The sequence below is a fragment of the Podarcis raffonei genome, chromosome 11 (genome assembly GCF_027172205.1).
Source record: "Podarcis raffonei isolate rPodRaf1 chromosome 11, rPodRaf1.pri, whole genome shotgun sequence".
NCBI lineage: Eukaryota > Metazoa > Chordata > Lepidosauria > Squamata > Lacertidae > Podarcis > Podarcis raffonei.
The window spans coordinates 57,008,851-57,032,270 of record NC_070612.1 but is presented as its reverse complement, the minus strand read 5'-3'; the positions used below and the strand labels follow the sequence as shown (position 1 = coordinate 57,032,270).

At 42.5% G+C, this 23,420-nt stretch overlaps 1 protein-coding gene across 6 annotated transcripts in view; it reads left to right on the top strand.

Annotated features, from left to right (window-relative positions):
• The window catches only part of ERCC6L2 (ERCC excision repair 6 like 2), a 59,004-nt gene that overhangs the window by 33,271 nt on the left and 2,313 nt on the right, over positions 1 to 23,420 (top strand). For all 6 annotated transcript variants that reach the window (XM_053408265.1, XM_053408266.1, XM_053408268.1 and 3 more), the window contains 4 exons: positions 1,907 to 2,059; positions 3,811 to 3,891; positions 6,116 to 7,292; positions 9,960 to 10,114. In XM_053408265.1, coding sequence (XP_053264240.1) covers positions 1,907 to 2,059; positions 3,811 to 3,891; positions 6,116 to 7,292; positions 9,960 to 10,114 — 1,566 coding nt within the window. The remainder of the gene's footprint in view (positions 1 to 1,906; positions 2,060 to 3,810; positions 3,892 to 6,115; positions 7,293 to 9,959; positions 10,115 to 23,420) is intronic.

Here is a 23,420-nt window from a genome sequence, read left to right as displayed (position 1 = left end):
TGAATGTTACTAGTGTTGGCCTCACTGTTTGTTTGGGGAGGAGGGAAGTAATATTGCTGGTAATGTGATCAGTTCAGAATAAATAATTGTAGAGGTCCTGAAGTTCAGGTCTTTTACAGAAAAACACTGTCAAAACAGCTCAGTTTTTAGGCCAACTACCTTTGGCAAGACTTTAAACATTGTTAAAAATCCTGCCTGCTATACATTTTGTTAATTAGCTTACAGGCAGCATTAATGTATGTTTGAGAAACTTGATTGAAATCATTGCCTTGTAAATTCATGCGAAGTTTCCCAATAGTATTTTCAGATGGTGTCATTCCAAGTATCTGTGTAAAACCTTTAAAAATAAATAAATCGCAGTGCCGTTTTTGCAAACAAATTATACTTTAAATTGTGATAGTGCCAGGATTTTGACCAGCAAGTGATGATTACACCTTTTTGTTAGATTAGGAAGAGAGTATTCCAGATATTAATATTGTGCAGTTTGAAGCGACTAGAAGCGTAAGACCTGACTCCTGTTGAAAGAAATCATTGTCCAGACCCATAAAAATATGAGTCAAACTTTTACGTGCAGAACTCTTCAAAAACAGAACATAAGCATCAAAGATACATCTAAAATATCCATGTGCCATCCAGCACAGGCTCAGCATCTTAGAAATAAAAGATAGCTCCAAGAGTTAAAACGGTGCCTCTCTCCCCTATTCTAGCCTGCTTAAGGCTATGCAGCTTTTTTGAAAAGCCACTATCCTATCCTTTTGTTCTCTATCAGAGAAAAGCTAACAGCCACCATCCTTTCAAGATGGCGAATCTGCAACTCAATACTTTTGTCATCTGATCTCAAGTTACAACACTCACATGTTAGCTAGCAGAAAACAACAGTTAGTTAATTATCAACTCATCCAGAGCTTTGAGTCCACTTAGAAAACTACTGTGTATGCCAGTGTTAGCAATACACATTTAGCCATTTTCCATTATAAACCTTCATTGATACACATACATTTTCCATTTCTGTGTCAATTAAACTGATTATGCTTAACAGAGAGGTCAGGAGATTTTTTCTGGCATTGGCACAAGCCTCACAACATGGTACAACATAGTAAGTAACAGGTGAAACCTGCAAAAAACATTGCAGGATTTCTCCAGTGTTGTGCTCTAGGCAGCCTTGAACAGGAGCTTCATATTGCTTTTCAGGCATGTAGATTTTTCAGGAAGGATGAGCGGCAAAGGATGCCTTTATTTTCCTCCTATCTCCAATGTCTTCCCCTATTGTGCTATATACTGTGCCACCAGCCTCAGATCTGAGCATTTTATTGCTCTACAGCAGGGTGGTGGAAAGTGAGAGTAGTGGGAAGCCTTTTTTCACCAGTTGTGGCCCCACATTGGATTTTGCCCGTTGACCATGAGGAAAGGACAAGTAGGCTGCTTCGCAAGTAATATGAAAGCCTTGGTGGTGCAGATGTAGCCTGTGGATCATATATTGCTTTCCCCTAGCTCATGTTAACTAAATTCTCATTATTGAGGATGGTGGCAGTGGGGCTGTGGCCTACACTTGGAGATCATCTACTGCCTAGTTTGTTTCTTTATTTGCAGTATGTAGCTGGGTGTGTTGGAAAACAGTGTATCTGCTGGAGTACATTAGCACAGTTATTTGATTTCCTATGTTATACAGGGTACACGGGAGACTTCAGAGCACATTTTCTTTATTTTCCAATAACATTATTCAGGTTAATATTACTCCACAATGGTGGCATCTGCCAGGGAAAATAAAACACAATATTTTACTCTTTTAGAAATTTCTGCCTGCTCTGGCTAAATCGGCACATAAACTGTAAATGCCAGGAAATTTTGACATGTTGCAGGAACATGCTCCTGAATTATTATTATTTTATGTTCTACTCTGTTTTAGCAACTGCATTGTGCTGTAGTGGGAAGTGAAAATGCCAAGCGGTATTTTGAGGCTGTGCAAGGATCAAAGCAACACCAAGGAGAACTTTTTGGTATTCATAACCTTTTCAAGCTTCAGGACCATGGATCCTGTCTGACAAAAGAGATTTTGGAGGTGTGGTGTTTTACCTTTGTCCTTTTGAATATTTGTGCATCTTTTCTCTATATCTTGCCAGGCGTGTGAAGAAACACATGTTTTGAAATATGGGAGGATTTTCACAACAGTAAAGTTAGTAATGTTGCTTTTCTCACCACATAAGAGAGATCCAGTCCAGTTGCTAGTGTAACTTTTCCTTAACTTGGGGCTGGGGAAACTTTTTTGTCTCAAGGGCAGCATTCCCTAATGGGCATCCACCGGGGGGGGGGGCACATGCCAATGGTGGCTGGGCCCTGAGACAAAAAGTAGGCTGAGCAGTTGGTGTAACCCTTTGTACAGTAGGCTACCTTCCAGTCAGAATAATAATAATAATTTATTATTTGTATCCCGTCCATCTGGCTGGGTTTCCCCAGTCACTCTGGGCGGCTTCCAACAAAGATTAAAAATACATTAGAATGTCACACATTAAAAACTTCCCTGAACAGGGCTGCCTTCAGATGTCTTCTAAATGTTAGGTAGTTGTTTGTCTCTTTGACATCTGATGGGAGGGCGTTCCACAGGGCGGGCGCCACTACCGAGAAGGCCCTCTGCCTGGTTCCCTGTAGCTTTGCTTCTCGCAATGAGGGAACCTCAGCGTCCCGGCAGAACGAGGGGGGGTGGAGACGCTCCTTCAGGTATACTGGGCCAAGGCCATCTTTACACCCAAGCAACCAACCAACCAGCATGTTCACAGTTCAAAGAAACATTCCAGCCAGGCAAAAGTATTTGAGAAGGACACAGAATATCCCCAGACAGAGAAAAGGTATAACCTGGGAAGAGTTCTGAAGGCTTGAGCTTCATCACCACCACATTAACTTGATATTTAAATATTTATTTGTTTGAGAAACTCCTAACCTGTTTTTCATTGAATATGCTCCCAGATCAAGGTACATTGTAGTAATTCAAAATAAAATACAGTTAAAGCGACTATAGTTCCAAAGAGCAAACAATAAACAACTTAAGCAAGTCCTTCAAGGGCAGAGATGCCCACCTGCACCAATCAAGCTGAATGATTTAATACGAAACAAAAAACCACCTAGTGCCGAAAACCCATCATAGCACCAGTCGAATGTAAGAGGAGGCATTACCTGAGCAGAGCGTCATTACTGAGAAAAACCCTCTCCTTTGTTGCCACATCGTGGATATTTTAGTTATTCACATACATCATACCTCGGAAGTCAAACAGAATCCGTTCCAGAAGTCCGTTCGACTTCCAAAATGTTTGGAAACCAAGGCGCGGCTTCCGATTGGCTGCAGGAAGCTCCTGCAGCCAATCAGAAGCTGTGGAAACCACGTCGGACGTTTGGGTTCCAAAGAACGTTCGCAAACCAGAACACTCACTTCTGGGTTTGCAGCGTTCCGGAGCCAAAGCGTTCAATTTGCAAGGCGTTCGACTTCCAAGGTATGACTGTATATATATATATATATATATATATATATATATATATATATATCAATAATACCCAACCAGGAAAATATCAGGAATTAAGGTCTGCTAACTCTGTCCTTGAATGCAAATAAAGCAATTCCCCCAAGCCTGCTGATGCCCCGACATAACTCTGTGTGTGTGTCTGTGTTGCAATTTGGCTACACAAGGATCAGCACTCAGAGAATGGCTCCATTATTAGTATCTAGAACAGGCATGCACTGGTGTGCAGAAAGGTGACTGATCAGACCAGCGAGTCTACATGATGTAAACTTAACCATTAGTAAATTGCTTCATTTTTTAGAGAGAGGGCCAAGTGGAAGCTGGTGTCATGACAGCTACTACATGGTTAAAAGAGGAACCCCAGGGAGACGCGACAGAAACGGTAAATTATCAACTTGCCTTTCTGTTTTCACATGTTATGAAATGCACTGCTTTAAGATTTTGGATCTGCTAACTGTGATAAAGTCTTGAGCTGTCAGTTGGAGTAGACCCGGAGGAAACTGGAGGGGAAAAACCTAGGACGGCGGGATTAAAAGTGTCCTAAACTTCTCCGTACTTCAAAACATTTCTGTGCACATTGTATAAAGTTACTTTTCTGGCTTATGAACTTACGTGGCTTTTTTCATTTTGAATCTGCCAAGTGATTTTTTTGGCAGAACAGCGTAACGTACCAAATAATAAATGGAGAGGAACAAGGAATTTAACAACAAATTATTGGTATTTTTAAAACATACACTTGTGAAAGAAAGAAAGAAAATGGGGCCATTAGAGGTTGAATTTAATGGTGTCTCCTTGGCTGATGGAAGCTTTTTTCCTTCCAGCAGGCGGGTGGCGCTGTGGTCTAAACCACTGAGCCACTTGGGCTTGCTGATCAGAAGGTCGGCGGTTCATATCCCCATGACGGAATGAGCTCTTGTTGCTCTGTCCCAGCTCCTGCCAACCTAGCAGTTCGAAAGCACGCCAGTGCAAGTAGATAAATACGTACCACTGTGGCGGGAAGGTAAACGGCGTTTCTGTGTGCTTTGGTTTCTGTCACGGTGTCCCATCTCCATGCGCTCTGGCACTCGTCATGGTCCTCCATGCGCCAGTAGCGGTTGAATCATGCTGGCCACATGACCCAGAAAACTGTCTGTGGACAAATGCCGGCTCCCTCGGCCTGAAAGTGAGATGAGTGCCGCAACCCCATAGTCGCATTTGACTGGACCCACTTCCTCTCTCCACTGGATCAAAGAGCTTTCCATCAGAAGAGGGGTGGGCACAAATGGGTATAACTCTACATCATTTTAGAAAGGCCTGTTTTCTGCTTTTAAATTCTAATGTTCTTATAATTGGGAACCTTGGCTTATCTATAATTAGTTTTGCTATTTGTGTAGGTGTTTTTTAAAAAACCTTTCTAAAAGAAGTCCAATGTAGCTCACATAGCTACTATACCATAAATATACTGTAAGCGGTATCATCAGAGTGTCACATAATAAAACAGAGACTCCATTAAACATCCAAACAAGTCCTGTAAAAATAAGTAAAATGTCTTACAAAAGTGTCACTTATAAAAGTGGTGTGTGTGTGTGTGTGTGTGTGTGTGTGTGTGTGTGTATACCGTATTTTTTGCTCTATAAGACTCACTTTTTCCCTCCTAAAAAGTAAGGGGAAATGTGTGTGCGTCTTATGGAGCGAATGCAGGCTGCGCAGCTATCCCAGAAGCCAGAACATCAAGAGGGATTGCTGCTTTCACTGTGCAGTGATCCCTTTCGCTGTTCTGGCTTCTGAGATTCAGAATTTTTTTCTTCTTCTTTTCCTCCTCCAAAAACTAGGTGCGTCTTGTGGTCTGGTGCATCTTATAGAGCGAAAAATACGGTGTGTGTGTGTATATATATATATATATATATATATATATATATATATATGTTGTTCCTACGTTTTTTGTTTCTGTCATTAAAGATTAGCTACTTCTGCAGTGTTCCCTCTTACAAATAATTCAATTAAGCCTGTAATTGTAAGTGTATTGAAAAGTGAGCCCTACTGAATGGAGTTGGACTTGCTTCCCAGTTGCCCTGTAAGCATCAGCCTATAAGTTGAGCTTTTTAGTTTTGATTGCTGTCGGGTCAAATAATAATGCATCTTTAAAAGCTGCACAAAAATGAGACATTGGAAGATATGGTAAGAAAATGAGGAAGTTTCTTCTCCATAACCAAATAGTAGGTAACAAACCAGAGGGAATGGTTTGTCAATAAGCAGATAATAAGAGTCTATAAGCACTTACAAACTTTAGTTGTGGTTTTTTAAAAAAGAAATATATATATAATGCAGTTTTCCTACATTTTTTAATGTCTGATAATTGTATTTTATGAGCTGGATCCATGCACATCCTTTTCAAATAGAAGGGCTCCTTCTCTCCCTGGCAGGAATTCTGATCCAGCAATCCGTAGAAAGAGGGAGGGGAGCCCCTGTTCCAGTTCCTACGTAGATCCCACAGTGCACTAGAGCAGGTTTTAATAATTATGAATATGGCATGTCATTTGAAGATTGAAAGTAAGCCCTGATAGTTTGAAGACACGTTTTAAATTGCAGTTTTGTTTCATATTTTCCTGTTCCTCACATGATTTCAGCACGCAGAGGGTGGTTGTGAAGATCAAGACACTGCCAGTCCCAGGAAACTGTTGAAAAGGGAAGAGTTTGATTGTGGCAGTGACTTCAGTGACGAGGAGCCTGCGAGAAATTCCAAAGCGAGAGCAGAACAAAGCCGATCTTGCAATACAAAAAACAGCAAAGTTCTGCAGGGACAGCTTACTTTGCTGCAGTGTGGGTTTCCTAAACTACTAGAAAAGGCCACTGAAATTACTGAGGGTGATAGTTGCATTGCTGTCTCCAGTGGTGAAAGTGTTGGCGGTAAATCAGTGTGGCAAATATCTAAAGAAAGCTCCGGAAATGAATGTTCCCTGAAAACTGAGGACCACTGCAGTACTGCAGGACCTGAGAGAGACTTATTGTCACCAATCAAATCTGCGAAACAAGAGTTGCATAGAGAAACTACAGACTGTGATTATCCTGTTTCACTACACCCTGAAGAAGAAAAGGACCCTGGAAATAAATACAAAGACATGCATATTTTAAATCAAGTTGGGGTCGTTATGGAGACAGAATGCAGTTCAAGTGACAGTGATGATATCATATTTCCTTCTCAAGTTCCTAGTGACCAGAAATCTGTTAAAAGCAGTAAAGGTGCAGAAACAAATTTTGAATGTTTAGGAACAGTAAAAGGCTCCACGCATACATCTCTGCAAAAGCATTTGACTTCCGAGCACAGTAGCAGGAGTGTTTCACCTTACAGCAAAATGACACCATTTGAAAACATCCGAAAGATCACATCAGTGAAAGAAGCAAGTGATATCAGTGATGAGTCTGATGATATTGAGATGTCTGGATCAGGAAAGCAGAAATTCACCAGCATTCTGAAAGAAAAACGGTTCTCTAACAGGGGGCTTGATACTTCCTCCACAAGAACTGTGTTGCACAAGAGCAATTTGAGTGTTGGGGAAAACGATGCCGATTCTCACATAGATGAGTTCTCATCACCAGAAGACAGCTTCCTAATTAATATACGAAGAGGGAGGCTAAATAGTGAGAAGTGTGGAATTCAAATTAAACCCAAATCGCCAGTGTATCCTAAGAGTCCCTCTTTGACTCTGAGAAAACGAAACCATTCCGATAAGCACCAGATTTCTTTCAGCGAGCAAATATTTGAAAGTCAAGGAAAAAATGTGGGATCCCTGGACAGACTTCTTGGTAATTACAAATATATCATACAGTGCAGAATAACCAATAGGGTTCCGAGAATGATGCTTTAAAGCAAAGGCACTTTGAGTTTTCTCCTATTCCTCAAATGAGTGTATTTACAGCAGGACAGGGTTGGAAAGAATTTCTTTACAAACCTGGAGGATTATTTTGTCAAATAATTGTAAAGACCTGTTTCTAAAACAAAAACAAATATTGGTGAAGACAAAGCCTTAGCTGTCTCATAATCCTATATCAACAATTAAAGCTTTCTTTGAAATTGCCATTAGTGCTTAGAATAAGGGGAGCTTTTGAGACAGGTTTACTGCCAATCTGCATTACAGTCTAAACTAAGATTTATTTCAAATTAAAACTTTCTTCTGTTTTATTGGTCTTACTACCCTGTTTACTGGAATCTAATGCGCCATCGAATCTAATGCGCACCTCCATTTTCAGAACCTTGAAACCAAAAAAAGGATTTGCTGGAAAACGTAAATGTGCCATAAATCTAGCGTGCACCTTAATTTTCACAGTAATTTGGCCAAAAAAAGGTGAGCATTAGATTTGAGTAAATATGGTAGATTCACTGTTGCTCTTATGCTATCTGTTTAGACTCTAAATTGTGGAGTGTTTACTTTAACCAAACACTGTTTGTATTGTGTGAACTTACAGACAATACAGAACCATTTGTGTTGTTAGCATCTCAAGATGATCAAAAATTGCTTCTGAATTTTTGCTGCTTTCAACAGAGATTTCATGTTCTTATTTAGGAGTGCAGTCCAAACCCTGGGGTACTGCCCAATGAGGATTAACAAAGCGAAAGATCCACAGCTCAGATGCATCTGTCAGCAGGGCAGGCAAAGAGCAATCAGGCCTGGATTTGGGCTAACGCCGTCACATGAGAGCAGTGGGGCTGACTTGGGATTTAACGGATCTCGGACTGGCCCTGCCTATATCTCTTCCTGCCTCCAGACTTCCCACTGGCTGCTGTGGGCATCAGCAGCGGCGGAGAAAGCTGCTTGGGCGCCTGGGGTGACGCGCCCAGGGGCAGAGTGAGGGCGGGGCAAGCCGTGGGGCATCCAGAGTCTGCCTGCCTCCTCCCACACAGCTGCCCTACAGCTGGGGGAGAGGCAGTGGGCAGACAGTTTGGGTAGGAGAGACTTATGGCTCAGGCGCCCTGCAAGCCCTGCAGTGAGTGCCATCCAGCTGAGACCACATAACACCGGTCTTGAAAGACCTACACTGGCTCCCAGTACATTTCTGAGCACAATTCAAAGTGTTGGTGCTGACCTTTAAAGCTCTAAACGGCCTCAGTCCAGTATACCTGAAGGAGCATCTCCACCCCCATTGTTCTGCCCAGACACTAAGGTCCAGCGTCGAGGGCCTTCTGGCGGTTCCCTCACTGCAAGAAGCCAAGTTACAGGGAACCAGGCAGAGGGCCTTCTCGGTAGTGGCGCCCGCCCTGTGGCACGCCCTCCCATCACATGTCAAAGAAATAAACAACTACCTGACATTTAGAAGACATCTGAAGGCAGCCCTGTTTAGGGAAGCTTTTAATGTTTAATAGGTTATTGTATTTTAATATTCTGTTGGAAGCTGCCCAGAGTGGCTGAGGAAACCCAGCCAGATGGGCGGGGTATAAATAATAAATTATTATTATTATATTATTTTGTCACCCCCCTCAATGGTGACACCTGGGGTGGACCACACCCACCGCACCCCCTTCCTCCTCCCCTGGGCAGCAGCTCTTCTGCCTACCTGCTTGTTGAGCTGTCAGAACAGGGTGCTGGCATCACTTTGTAAGCGGTCGCCAGCAGAGCTGGGTGGAGGGACAGCTTTTGCCCAATTCAGTCCTCTGCCAAGCACAGCACAGCACAAAAAGGGGGTTGGGTTTCACCTTCAGAGAGGTTAATCTTCCTTAAAAGGTTAAAAGTTCAAGGTTGTTGGTTTGAAATGTGCATTCTGCTAACCAGGCACATTTGGTTGAATTAAGAGTTGCTAGGCTCCTTAGAAGGGACGTGGGTGGCGAAGGGACGCGGGTGGCGCTGTGGGTTAAACCACAGAGCCTAGGACTTGCTGATCAGAAGGTCGGTGGTTTGAATCCCCGTGATGGGGTGAGCTCCAGTTGCTCGGACCCTGCTCCTGCCAACCTAGCACTGTGAAAGCACGTCAAAGTGCAAGTAGATAAATAGGTACCGCTCCAGCGGGAAGGTAAACAGCGTTTCCGTGCGCTGCTCTGGTTCGCCAGAAGCAGTTTAGTCATGCAGGCCACATGACCCGGAAGCTGTACACCGGCTCCCTTGGCCAATAAAGCGAGAGGAGCGCCGCAACCCCAGAGTTGGCCACGACTGGACCTAATGGTCAGAGGCCCCTTTACCTTTACCTTTAGGATCCTTAGAGGCTGTAGAACACGCTCACGAAGCTTAAAATTTGCTTAAGTGTAGATGCAAACACAGACCAAAGTTCAGAAAGAAAACTCTTTTGTATACAAATAGTGTTGTGGTTTTTTTAAAAGGAGGACTTAAAGAAAAGAGGGAAAGGGCAGGAGATTCAGGGCTCAATCTTCCCCTAACAATGCCTGCTGGTGCAAAGTTTCCTTTTGTTTCATTGAATGCCTACCTGCCAATCTTGTTGTATCCTTAGATGAATGAATTCTTGTGTTTCTTTTTCGACTGATAGGTGATGTTGCAGAAGTGTCGTATGTTCACTCAAATCAAAATGTGGTTGGTTCAAGCAAGGCAGAAAATCAGATGAGTCGGTGGGCGGTGCAGGACGTGTTTGAACTGCAGCAGTTTTCGCAGCTCCCTGCGAATGTAGCAGTGCGCCCTGCCAAGGTAAAGAGAAGGATTTGCGGAATGTTTTCTGTTGTTGTTGTTGGTTTTCGACCTCAGTATTTCCCTTGCTTTTTAAACCTGCCTTTTGCAATATTAACAACCGTGAGTGATCAAAGGCCTAGTTCCTTGGACAAGGTGCCTCCGACAGAGTCCAAACAAAGCGCTTGCTGCTATTTTTGTATCAAGGGAGCTAGGAGTTCGGTGGATAATACGTTACAAAAGATAAAATATATTTTCACTGGGAAATATTTAACGGACATCCCAAGGATGATATGTTGTGTACCTTTGTTTGCAGTACATTTTTTAAAAAAAACCTAATATTGTAAAGCACATGCTCTGCTTTCCTTTGGACCACATCAGCGAGGCCAGGGTCTTGTCATCTGGGCAGCCAGGACCTCCATGCACGCTGCCCAGGCTTGCACCCTGAGAAGGCCACTTTGGTGCTGCTAACACAGCGGTTTGACTTCACCCCCAGAGGCACACGCCATTGTCTCTTGAGGCAGATGGATGTCAACAACAATATTGTCAAAAAAGCATACCATTTCCCTATTTTTGTTTGATAATACATGCCAACCTAGAAGCCTGTCTCCTATGCATGTGTTGCTTAATTTCATTAATGTACAGTCATAACTCTGGTTGAAGTAGCTTCGGGATAAGTATTTTAATGTTGCGCGTTGTGGCGACCCGGAAGTAGCGGAGTGCGTTACTTCCGGGTTTTGCCGCTCGCACATGAGCAGACGGTCAAAATGACGTCATGCACATGCGCAGAAGGAGCGAATCACGATGCTCGGACGCGGGTTGCGTTCGCTTCTGGATGCGAACGGGGCTCCGGAACGGGTACCGTTCACATCCAGAGGTACCACTGTATATATTTAAGCACACATCCTCCTTTGTCTCTTGGCTTCTATTTCCAGTTTAGGATTTATAGGCCACAACATTACAGTGGTGGTAGAAACTGCACCGGACAAACGTCTTCCTTCTGCGCTGCTTTTACAGACACAGGAGAGCTCTCGGTGTCTGACATGGCAGTCATATGCTACTTGACTCCCTAACCTGGAGCCTGAAGTCCTTTCTCTCAATCCCTCTTCCCCCTGCCCCCTAGATTCTCTTCTCCTTTGGTTCCCTTTCTTCTGAGACATCCCTGAGATCAGCTTTCAAGTCAGAGAAGCTTTTAATCCCAGCCAAACTGACAGTTACCATCTTTCACAAAAACTGTATTGTAAAACTTTTCTTGTTCCCAGAGCAGTTCACATGTTGATGCAAATATCAGGTTGTACCCAATGGAGGTTTCCCATTAGGTGCAAGGACTTTCACCTGCGCAACAGGACTTCCGTCCCTCCTCTCCTCTTCCACCCTGTTCAGATCTGCTGGAGAAGGTTTGGAGAAACCCACTAATAGATTGGGTGGTGCTGCACCAGTCAAGAAGAGGAATTCTGTTTGTGTAGGTGGAAGGTCTTGTGCTAGTGGCACAACTTTGTTGGAAACAACCTATTGTTACTCTCCCCGAATTGGTTTCAGAGTCTTAACTGTCACAAGTGCCATGTCATACAGATTAAAGAACCAGTATCTGCCCTTAACAATAGCTTTTAATGAAGAAATTAAGAAAGCGTTTCCTAGCAGAGAGATAGAGTGATGAGGAAAATCTGACCTACTTAATTTCTTTGTCAGCTACTGTCAATGGCATGGAAACACAGCTAGAAAGAAGTTGGCAGTCGTACTTTTCCCATTTACACATTCTTTGTGTGCTTAAGCTGTGTGTAGGGTTGCCTGTGGAATGGTTTCTGCATCTTCAAAAGCTTCAGGGAAGGCTATGACTGGAAAATCTGTAGCTTTCCCAGATTAGGGATTCAGCATTGGGGAAAGCTGCATCTGTTTCATTTTGCAGGGATAGAGTTTTTGCTCACAGGACTGGCATGTGGGACTGATAGTGACACATCCAATGAGGCAATTCATCTATTTCCTCCTCATGTGCCAATACTAAGAGCAGATCCACACAATGCATTTTAAGCACATCTATCACTCATGTGAAGCACACAGCTTTGCCCAGTGAAACATTGCGCCTGTAGTTTAAGGATGTTTGGAATTGTAGTTCTGTGAGGTTGAAATTACAGTTCCCAGGATTCTTTGGGGGAAGTCGTATGCTTTAAAGTGTTTGCTGAAATGCTTTAGGTATGTGCTGTGGATCTGCTTTTAAACAACTATTTTGTACCTCTATCCCGCCAGAGATTTATATGTGCAGTGTGTGTGTGTGCGTGTGTGTATAAGATTTTTAAGATTTATATGTGCTGTATAAGATTAATTATACTGTATGATATTTATTTATTTGACTTGTTAGCTGTTCACTACAAAATAGTCTCCAAATGATTTATAAGCCAGTAATATGCTTTCATTGCTGTTCGTAATGTATGTTAGTTAGTAGTTTTTCTAAATTATAAAAAATATTAATGCTCAAAGTAGTATAAGTATACAGATATATCAGCTCTATAGTCACACACAGATCCCTGAAGGCTCCTACAGGTTTGCAAAAGCTCACAGAAGAGAAGAAATGAGAATCTTTTTTGAAGATTTGCTGCCCCTCCAATCTCTGACCCTGACTCCAGTTTTTCCTTTGTGACCCAGCTGCTATCTGAGCACACAGTCCTCATTGGGACCATCGGATCTTCCTCCCCTATCTTGCTATCTCTATTCATGATCCTGCCCACTTAGTTCACCAGTGCATAAATACACCAGTGCAAGAAAACCTTTAAAGCTACGGTGCATCATTTCTCAAACAATGCCTTTGCAAGCCACTTACATTGCGAGGCTGCAATATACAGTGGTGCCTCGCAAGACGAAATTAATCCGTTCCGCGAGTCTCTTTGTCTTGCGGTTTTTTTGTCTTGCGAAGCACGGCTATTAGCGGCTTAGCGGCTATTAGCGGCTTAGCGGCTATTAACGGCTTAGCGGCTTTAAGAAAAAGGAAACAAACTCACAAGAACTCGCAAGACGTTTCGTCTTGCGAAGCAAGCCCATAGGGAAATTCGCCTTGCGGAACGACTCAAAAAACGGAAAACCCTTTCGTCTAGCGAGTTTTTTGTCTTGCGAGGCATTCGTCTTGCGGGGCACCACTGTATGTTAACCTTATTTGTCCCAGAAAGTGTTAAATGCAGGGATAGAAGCAGGAGACAACAAGGTAATGGTTGTTAAGAATCATACCTTGCCAGCACATGGATTGGCACCACATGCACCACCCCGTCTGTGGAGATGGAGTTGCCAGATTCTTGATGTGCATTAGATACTTACTTGGACAGAAGTCTGAACAGGAAATGGAACCTCAGGGCTGTTGGTGGTAGTGGTGAAATGCCTAGTGATTTCATTTACTGCCTTTACCACATACTTTGACAAAGCCATTAATCTTTCTGCAGTCTTTGACTGCTATGTCCTCAGTGTACGGCTAATTTTCATATGCGCTGTTTAATTGCTGATGATTCATATAATTTTTTTTAAAAGTCTACACTTTCTCTCTGCTTTCCTCTAGCTCAGCCCCTGTAATAAACTCAAAGAACGTTTCATGAACTAGGAAATCATGGCTGCTCTGGTCTCTTATCTTTTTCTACTGGCTATTCACTTATTCTTAATGGGCACAGTCTAAGAGGAAGTTAGTCTTCTTTCGGTTCCACTAAATGAAGTGCGTGGGCAGCTTAAGCCGTCTGCTTTTATATACAATCTGCTTTTACATACAATTCATGTTTTTCAAAAAAAAAATCTTGGCTTGTGTTATAAGCCCGCCGCCTGGCTTTCTCCTAGCGCAGAGCCCGCCGCCCGCCGCCCATACCCGGCGTATAAGACGACCCCCGACTTTTTAACCTGTTTTCCAGGGTTAAAAAGTCGTCTTATACGCCAAAATCTACAGTATATGCGATTTCATTAAACGTGTGGTGCCTCGGAGCGTAACTCCTGCATACATGGGGAGTTGCCTGTACAGTACTAAAAGCAGCATAGTCTCTTGTTTGCTGCAAACTCTGTTGCGTAGCCTAAGAATTAATGGACCAGGTTATAGGAGGGATTTTTCTGATGCATAGGTTCCAGGGCGGGGATGACAACAATTTTGATTTGTGTGACTCCTGAAAGTTTTGAAATTTCAGATTTAACACTACATTAATAAAAGGATTTGTGGGTGTCCTTGCCTGTATAAGCTGTTTTACGCAACGGGAAATTGTTCTGAAAACTGGGCCCCAAAAACTGAACACAGCAATCTCTGAACTGTGGTAGGTTTTGTGGTCTGGAGGACTGCCCAGTTGAAAATAAACTTAAATTTCATCTGTAGCAGATTCTCCTTTAGGTCATGGGAAGATGTTATAAACTTCACTCTGTCCCATGTCAGCCGCCCCAGAGAGGGGAACTGTCCTTTTGCCGCCACTCCAGGCAGCCTTGCAGGGCCCCCACCCTTGTGGTGCAACACACCCGGGATGCTCCGGACGGTGCTGGCCGCCCCATTGTGAGAAAGGTGCTGGGCAGAGGAGCTGTGCTTCACCCCCTCTGCCCCGTTCAGATTGTGGGTGCCTAGCGGGGGGTGGGGTTTGGGAATCCAAAGGGTGCAGAATAATAATCTGTTTTTTTTATTTTGTTTTGTTATTAGTATGAAAATTGGGGAATTCGTGGAAGGGAATTTGGGTCGACTTTAGAAAAAAGTTTTAAGAATGAGCACTGATGTTTAAATACTGATGTTTATAAGTTAAAAAAATTTTTTTTAATAAATTAAATATAAAAAGGTCAAAAATTGGGGACAAGAACTTGTTGAATTAACAATTTGAATTGGAATATAAGAAGGGGGGTGTGGGGAAGTCAGGGAAATATGTTATTGAAAATAAGGATTGTAAACTTTATGTGTTTTTAACTTTTTTGTTTTTTCCTTTTGGATTTTTTAATGTGTAAAGGTGGAAAAACTCAATAAATATCTTTAAAAAAAACCACAACAGATTGTGGGTGCCTCAGCCCCATCCCAACAGAGCTGAAAACACCTCAGGCCTATAGAGTTGGTGCCTCTGTGGTGGTTATCAGATCAATTACAGATTATCTTGCTTCAGTTTCTTTCAGCGCTGCTACTGCTCTTTCTGCAAATACTAATACAGTGGTACCTTGGGTTAAGTACTTAATTCGTTCCGGAGGTCTGTACTTAACCTGAAGCACCACTTTAGCTAATGGGACCTCCTGCTGCCGCCGCGCCACTGGAGCACAATTTCTGTTCTCATCCTGAAGCAAAGTTCTTAACCTGAAGCACTATTTCTGGGTTAGCGGAGTATGTAACCTGAAGTGTATGTAACCTGAAGCGTATGTAACCCGAGGTACTACTGTATATTGTTATGTATGTATGTTTCGTCATTGTTTGAGGAGGTAAATCTAATTTGAAAACATTTTAAGGTAATAATGATGATGATAATAATAATAATAATAATAATAATAATAATAATAATAATAATGGCTGTTTCCATTCAAAATTGAATAGATGGGAGCAAAATGGAAGAATACCCTTATGGGGTAGAGTTAAATAAAACTGGATATATCCTTTCTAATTGAAGTGTGCCAACTAAAATGTCCACTAAATATTTGTTAAGTTTTTATTTCTACTTTGCTTACCTTACAGCTATGTTGGGGGGAAAGCCATGGCATTCTGACTGGTCTGAATATTGGGTGTTCCAGGTTTATTTCCTTTAATTTATTTTGCTTTAAGTGTTGCCTGCGTCCTTTTTTGAAAAATAAAAAACCCCAACAACATAAAAGTAACTTGAGCCTTCTGGAGTCAGGGAAAACATCCTCTTCTACTGTTTCCAATCTATTTTGAATTGGATGTCTGGGTTCTTTATTTGATTCCTTAATTAATTTATGTGTTAATTGGCAAAAACAGCTTCTGTGAAACAGCCTAAATAAGAATTCGAAATTACTGGTTTCTGGAATGGCCCTTGTTTGGCTCCTTTGAACACTATGTGTAAGAGATCCTCTTTAAGCAATGCCCACCCATCCCTATCCTTGGTAGCAAAAAGGAGGAAAAATAATTATATGAAAAGAAACAGGATATATTTCAAAGGTTTGAAGAAATAATATTCTGCATTAGAATTAATTTGCTTTTTAAAATACTGTACCTTGGTTTTATGTGGTGGCTCTCCCCCCCCCCCCATCAATTGCTTGTTTTCAACTTAAGTTTACTTAAAGTTTTACTGAAAAGGAATATACAAAGACAGCCATTGAATGGAGGATTAATCACTATGGCAACTGAAATGTGGTGACTGAAAAGGGGGAGGATGTATGCTCCCCTCAGCTTCCTGCCAGCTGTCATACTCAACCTTTGCGGAGTGAATCCAGTCCAAAATACAGACTATGACCAGCCCTAAGAAACTATATCTGTATTTTTATAAATTGGTACAAGTATCGCACTATAAAAGAAGACTTAATCCCCTGAATTGGATGACAGACACTTGGCACTCTTGACAGTGTTTTGACAGAGAAATAACAGGATGCTTTGTAGTAAAACCTGGATTAATGGTAAACCCCTCTTTATGTTATTGCAGTGTGGTGTAAATGAGGGAACTAAGCATTCTGTCAGCCCGGGGTTCAACGACGTGCCCTTTCTATGCCCAGTGCAGGTTTAAGGGCTCTGTGGAGTACTGTAAATACAAAAGTAGCGTTATTAAGAACCCTTTGTGCCACTTGTATTTTGTATTACATAGGTATTTTTCATAGGTCATGTAAACAAAAGGATTTCTGTCAGCTGCAGTAGATTTGAGCGCAGAGCATCTGTGCAGATCTTAGGTTCGGTCAAAAAAGCTGAAAGAGGATGCACAGCCCATAGGTTTTCCAATGGTCTTTTTGGCCCATGACAGTGAGTCAAACAAGAAACAAAAATAAAACACAGCACAAAATCCCCACAAACGTGTTTCCGTATTATTGAACATCCCAGTTTCACTGCACAACAAATAGTAGTTTTAAATGTCTTTTAAGTGATACTGTGGGTTTTTTAAAATGGTTGGTATGGTGAAGCCACTCGTGTTTGCTAGAGGGGCTGTTGTGCTGACGTTTAATCTGATGATACGTGCTTTGGCTTTTAACGTTTGAACTATTTCTAAAACGATTAGAATTTGGAGATGAAGCCTTTTCTGAACTTCAGAGATGGTCGGGACCGTGGTGCAAACAAGTGTTGCATAAATAAGTACAACTCTGTTCTTGGGTCTGAGATGGGCAACCAAACAGATTATCATGTCTCTGATAATCTAGCTCAATGCAAGGTGGTTACTGGGAAGCAGAAGCTGGTACCAGGAGTCAGCAAACTTTTTCAGTAGGGGGCCGGTCCACTGTCCCTCAGAACTTGTTCGGGGCCAGACTATATTTTGAAAAATAATAATGAACGAATTCCTACGCCCCACAAATAACCCAGAGATGCATTTTAAATAAAAGCACACATTCTACTCATGTAAAAACATGGTGATTCCTGGTCCCTTCCGTAGGCTGGATTTAGAAGGCCTTAGTTTGCCTACCCATGTGGTACACAATAGAGGAAGATTTGCCTTTGATTGACCTGTTGCCTTGTTACAAGTGCACCTCTGAATCTGTACTATGCAGAGGATCAGAATTTCATTTAGAAGAAAAGAGTTTGGATTTGATATCCCGCTTTATCACTACCCTAAGGAGTCTTAGACGTGAGTGGCGCTGTGGGTTAAACCACAGAGCCTAGGAATAGCCGATCATAAGGTCAGCGGTTTGAATCCCCGCAACGGGGTGAGCTCCCGTTGCTCAGTCCCTGCTCCTGCCCACCTAGCAGTTCGAAAGCACGTCAAAGTGCAAGTAGATAAATAGGTACCGCTCTGGCGGGAAGGTAAACGGCGTTTCCGTGCGCTGCTCTGGTTCGCCAGATGCGGCTTAGTCATGCTGGCCACATGACCCGGAAGCTGTAAGCCAGCTCCCTCGGCCAATAAAGCGAGATGAGCGCCACAACCCCAGAGTCGGCCACGACTGGACCTAATAATGGTCAGGGGTCCCTTTACCTTTAAGGAGTCTCAAAGCGGCTAACATTCTCCTTTTCCCTTCCTCCCCCACAACAAACACTCTATGAGGTGAGTGGGGCTGAGAGACTTCAGAGAAGTGTCACTAGCCCAAGGTCACCCAGCAGTTGCATGTGGAGGAGCAGGGAATCGAACCTGGTTCACCAGATTACGAGTCCATCGCTCTGAACCACTACACCACACTGGCTCTCTGTCCATAGTTGAGTATAGTTTGAGTTGATATGAGAGTATGGCGCTTGTAGAGTTGGAAAGGACCCCAAGGTTCAACTAGTCCAACCCTCTACAATGCAAAAATCTCAACTAAAGCATCCATGACAGAAGGCCATCCAACCTCAGCTTAAAAACCTACAAGGAAGGAGTGTCCACATCCTGTCAAGGGAGTCCGTTCCACTGTTTAACAGTTCTTACTGCCAGAAAGTTCTTCCTGATGTTTAGTCATAAACTTGTAGAGTTGGAAGGTCATCTAGTCCAAACCCCTGGATTCTGGGAATCTTTCACCCAGTGTGGGGCTCGAATCTACAACCCTGAAATTAGGGGTTTCATGCTGTACACCTGAGCTATCAAAATCTTCTTTCTTGTAATTTGAATCCATTGGTTCAGGCCCTAGCCTCTGAAGCAGGAGAAAACAAGCTTGCTTCATCTTTTAGATATTTTAAGATGGCCATCATATCTCCTTTCAGTCTCTTCTTTTCCAAGCTAAACATACCCAGCTCCTTCAACCATTCCTCATAAGGCATGGTTTCCAGACAATCAATCACCTTGGTTTCCCTCCTCTGCACACATTCCAGCTTGAAATTATGCCAATTCTCAATACAGTGGTACCTCTGGTTACAAACTTAATTCGTTCCAAAGGTCCATTCTTAACCTGAAACCATTCTTAACCTAAGGTACCACTTTAGCTAATGGGGCCTCCTGGTGCTGCCATGCCGCCATCGTGCGATTTCTGTTCTCATCCTGAAGTAAAGTTCTTAACCCGAGGTACTACTTCTGGGTTTGTTAGCCGAGGTACCATTGTACTTGATTGTCACTTGTGAAAATGGTCTGGATGTTAGTTTGGATGGATGTGTTGCATTTTAAAAGTTTAAAAACTTTTTTTTGACCTAGAAATCCTGCATCAACAGACATTGCTGGTGGGTCTGTTTAGCCAGGTGGATTTTATCTAGAAAGTTGAGTAAAGCTACTTCAAGGGCAATTCATGATTGCTTGAAGCTTGCTCTGCTTTTAACTTGCAAGATACTGTATTTACAGCAACTTTTTTTTTTAACCCTCCAGGGAGAAATTTTCTAATAGTTGATTTTGTGAAAAGTTTCTTGAGGTAGCGGGAAGAACACAAAACCGTTTTAGACACATTTAGAATTGTTTTTGTCCTTTTCCAATTATGGGTGCCATCTGGGTATTTATTTACAATGAACAGTATTAGTTTTACCAGTAATTTTGTTCCATTACAAACACAAAATTTGGCTATTTTCCAAATAGACTTTAAAAAAACACCTTTTGCATTTAAACATATGTGTTGGTCAAAGCATTTGCCACTGTTTAATGAATGAGATGAATAAATGAACATTCTGATGTTTTCAAAATCTTTGAAAGGTGATATGCTGGTTAGTCTGTTTCCCATTAATACCATTATTAAATGTTAATACACCTTTGATTCTAGAGTGGCTGATATAAAACTATGTGGATCGGGAACTGGAGTCCCCAGGTTGAAATCCAGCCCTAGATTGCTAGCCTAGGGGGAAAACAAGTACGTGAGGGAAGTGGTAACTATGGTGAAGAGATTTTTTGGAAACCCAACTTACGGGATAGATGGTGCTCCAGGCAACTCCCTGTTTAGGGAAGTTTTTAATGTTTGATGTTTTATCACATTTTTAATATTCTGTTGGGAGCCTCCCAGAGTGACTGGGGAAACCCAGCCAGATAAATAATAATAAGTAATAATACGGTGGTACCTCTGGATACACACACCTCCGGTTGCGTATCCTTCAGGATGCGAACACGGCAAACCCAGAAGTATTTTTCCGGGTTTTGCCGCACGCGCATGCGCAGAAGCGCTCTACCGCCATGCGTGCATGTGCAGAAGTGGTCCCTCCGGTTGCGAAAACCTCGGGATCCGACCAGAGCTCTGGAACGGATCCCATCCACAACCGGTGGTACCACTAATAATAATAATAATAATAATAATAATAATAATAATAATAATATAAACAACTCCTCCCACTCCCTCCTCTAAATGTCCTTCCCATAAATCTAGTTGTATTGGTTTGGCCCTGAAAATCTCTAGTGAAAAAGAAAGACTCCTAACCAAGGTAGACGTAAAAAGTTCTGAACTGTATTGCATATATCTTCTGATTATGCCTTGCTGGGTCACCCTGCAGTTGGTGCCATTACAGTGGTACCTCAGGTTACAGACGCTTCAGGTTACAGACTCTGCTAACCCAGAAATAGTACCTTGGGTTAAGAACTTTGCTTCAGGATGAGAACAGAAATCGCGTTGTGGTGGCGGCAGTGGGAGGCCCCATTAACTAAAGTGGTGTCTCAGGTTAAGAACAGTTTCAGGTTAAGAATGGACCTCTGGAACGAATTAAGTTCTTAACCCGAGGTACCACTGTATTCCTTTGAAGAGTTAGAATCATAGAATCATAGAGTTGGAAGAGACCACAAGGGCCATCGAGTCCAACCCCCTGCCAAGCAGGAAACACCATCAGAGCACTCCTGACATATGGTTGTCAAGCCTCTGCTTAAAGACCTCCAAAGAAGGAGACTCCACCACACTCCTTGGCAGCAAATTCCACTGTCGAACAGCTCTTACTGTCAGGAAGTTCTTCCTAATGTTTAGGTGGAATCTTCTTTCCTGCAGTTTGGATCCATTGCTCCGTGTCCGCTTCTCTGGAGCAGCAGAAAACAACCTTTCTCCCTCCTCTATATGACATCCTTTTATATATTTGAACATGGCTATCATATCACCCCTTAACCTCCTCTTCTCCAGGCTAAACATGCCCAGCTCCCTTAGCCGTTCCTCATAAGGCATCGTTTCCAGGCCTTTGACCATTTTGGTTGCCCTCCTCTGGACAGTTTGTCAGTGTCCTTCTTGAACTGTGGCGCCCAGAACTGGACACAGTACTCCAGGTGAGGTCTGACCAGAGCAGAATACAGTGGCACTATTACTTCCCTTGATCTAGATGCTATACTCCTATTGATGCAGCCCAGAATTGCATTGGCTTTTTTAGCTGCCGCGTCACACTGTTGGCTCATGTCAAGTTACATTGGTGAGACAAGCCTTACCAGGGCCCCTCATGATAATGCATAGCTCACCGCAGCCAGAGTCTATAGACAGCAGCCCATCTGTGAGGCTACAGCTGCCATACCATAAGCTCCATCCTTAGCTAAATGTCTGCATCCCCTGTGAATTGACACTGTAGGGGCTGCACCCTTCTGTGGGTTAACAGGGATACCAGGGCAGGTGGCTGGGTGAAAATAGAACCAGGGAATGAAAGAGCAAAGTTTTCTGTGGCACAGCAGACAATTTAGGCGGGGGTGTAGCTAACTGAAATTTGGGGTATGTGTTTGTTGATCAAGGAGACTGTGGGTTGCAGCCTATAGCCTGGACCTTCTGGATCGACTGCGCTGAAAAGGGAGAAGTTGAAACTGTTGGTAATGTTGGTACACAACTTAATAAATAATATTTTGAAATGTGTGATATGCAGGGAGATCTTTGAAGGCTGCTCAGAAACTGCAATTGCTATTCAGTGAGGTATGTTATATTACTATTGGAACATGTAAGCACCAGGGACAAATAGAAGGGGAAGAAATGGAGGCAGTGAGAGATTTCACTTTCTTGGGCTCCATGATCACTGCAGATGGTGACAGCAGTCACGAAATTAAAAGACGGCTGCTTCTTGGGAGGAAAGCAATGACAAACCTAGGCAGCATCTTAAAAAGCAGAGACATCACCTTGCCAACAAAGGTCCGTATAGTAAAAGCTATGGTTTTCCCAGTAGTGATGTATGGAAGTGAGAGCTGGACCATAAAGAAGGCTGATCGCCGAAGGATTGATGCTTTTGAATTATGGTGCTGGAGGAGACTCTTGAGAGTCCCATGGACTGCAAGAAGATCAAACCTCTCCATTCTGAAGGAAATCAGCCCTGATTGCTCGCTGGAAGGACAGATCCTGAAGCTGAGACTCCAATACTTTGGCCACCTCATGAGAAGAGAAGACTCCCTGGAAATGACCCTGATGTTGGGAAAGATGGAGGGCACAAGGAGAAGGGGACGACAGAGGACGAGATGGTTGGATAGTGTTCTCAAAGCTACCAGCATGAGTTTGACCAAACTGTGGGAGGCAGTGGAAGATAGGAGTGCCTGGCGTGCTCTGGTCCAGGGGGTCACGAAGAGTCGGACACGACTAAACAACAATAAGCACCAGGGAAAGCCTCTGCAGACTCTGGGCTACTCCTGTCAGACTGGCTTTCAATGCTTACCATTCTTGTTTTAATTTTATGGTGTCGCTTAGTTTGCAGTGTTCAGACTTCTTACAGTTAATTTTATTGTATTTTAAATTTTACATACTTTATTTTATTTTAGATGACTGTTGTTGTTGTTGCTGCTGCTGTTGTTGTCTTCGTTGTTTCCATTTTCATTGTGCAGGTTGCTTTGAGAAACCTGGGGGCAAAAATAGCAAGAAATTGGTCCTGCCTCATTTGAAACATCTCCTAAAATGATGTTACTCTGCAATCTGAATTATATTTCACCAGCCAATATTTATTAACTTTTTATTCTTATTCTTACTGTAATTGTGCATAGTGTATTTTTATGAATGTACAACTTATTAATATTTAAATAAATGTGCTACTAACTAATAGTAATAGTAATAATAATAATAATAATAATAATAATAATAATAATAGTTTTTGTACATTGCTTGAATGCAGCCTGTTGTGGAAAAGTGGGGCATAAATGAGACCATAATAATGAAGTGTACATGACCAGTTTCTCAGTGACTAGCTCTCCCTCTCCCATTTTAGAAGGCACCTTTTTTTGGTGTCAGCAACCTAACTATATACTGAATACAGAGACAGTTGAAAGTGATGGTTTTTCACAGAGCATTTTTTTGACATGTTTGGGCTCCAGGGACAAGTCATCACTTATTAAAACATAGCAGTCCGATTTCCTAATAGAAATATCAAACAGCTGTTGGGGGACCTTGACATTAACAACTCAAAAAGGCCACATCTGTCCCCTGTAAAAAAAACAAAAACCAAAACCGAAGCTCAGCA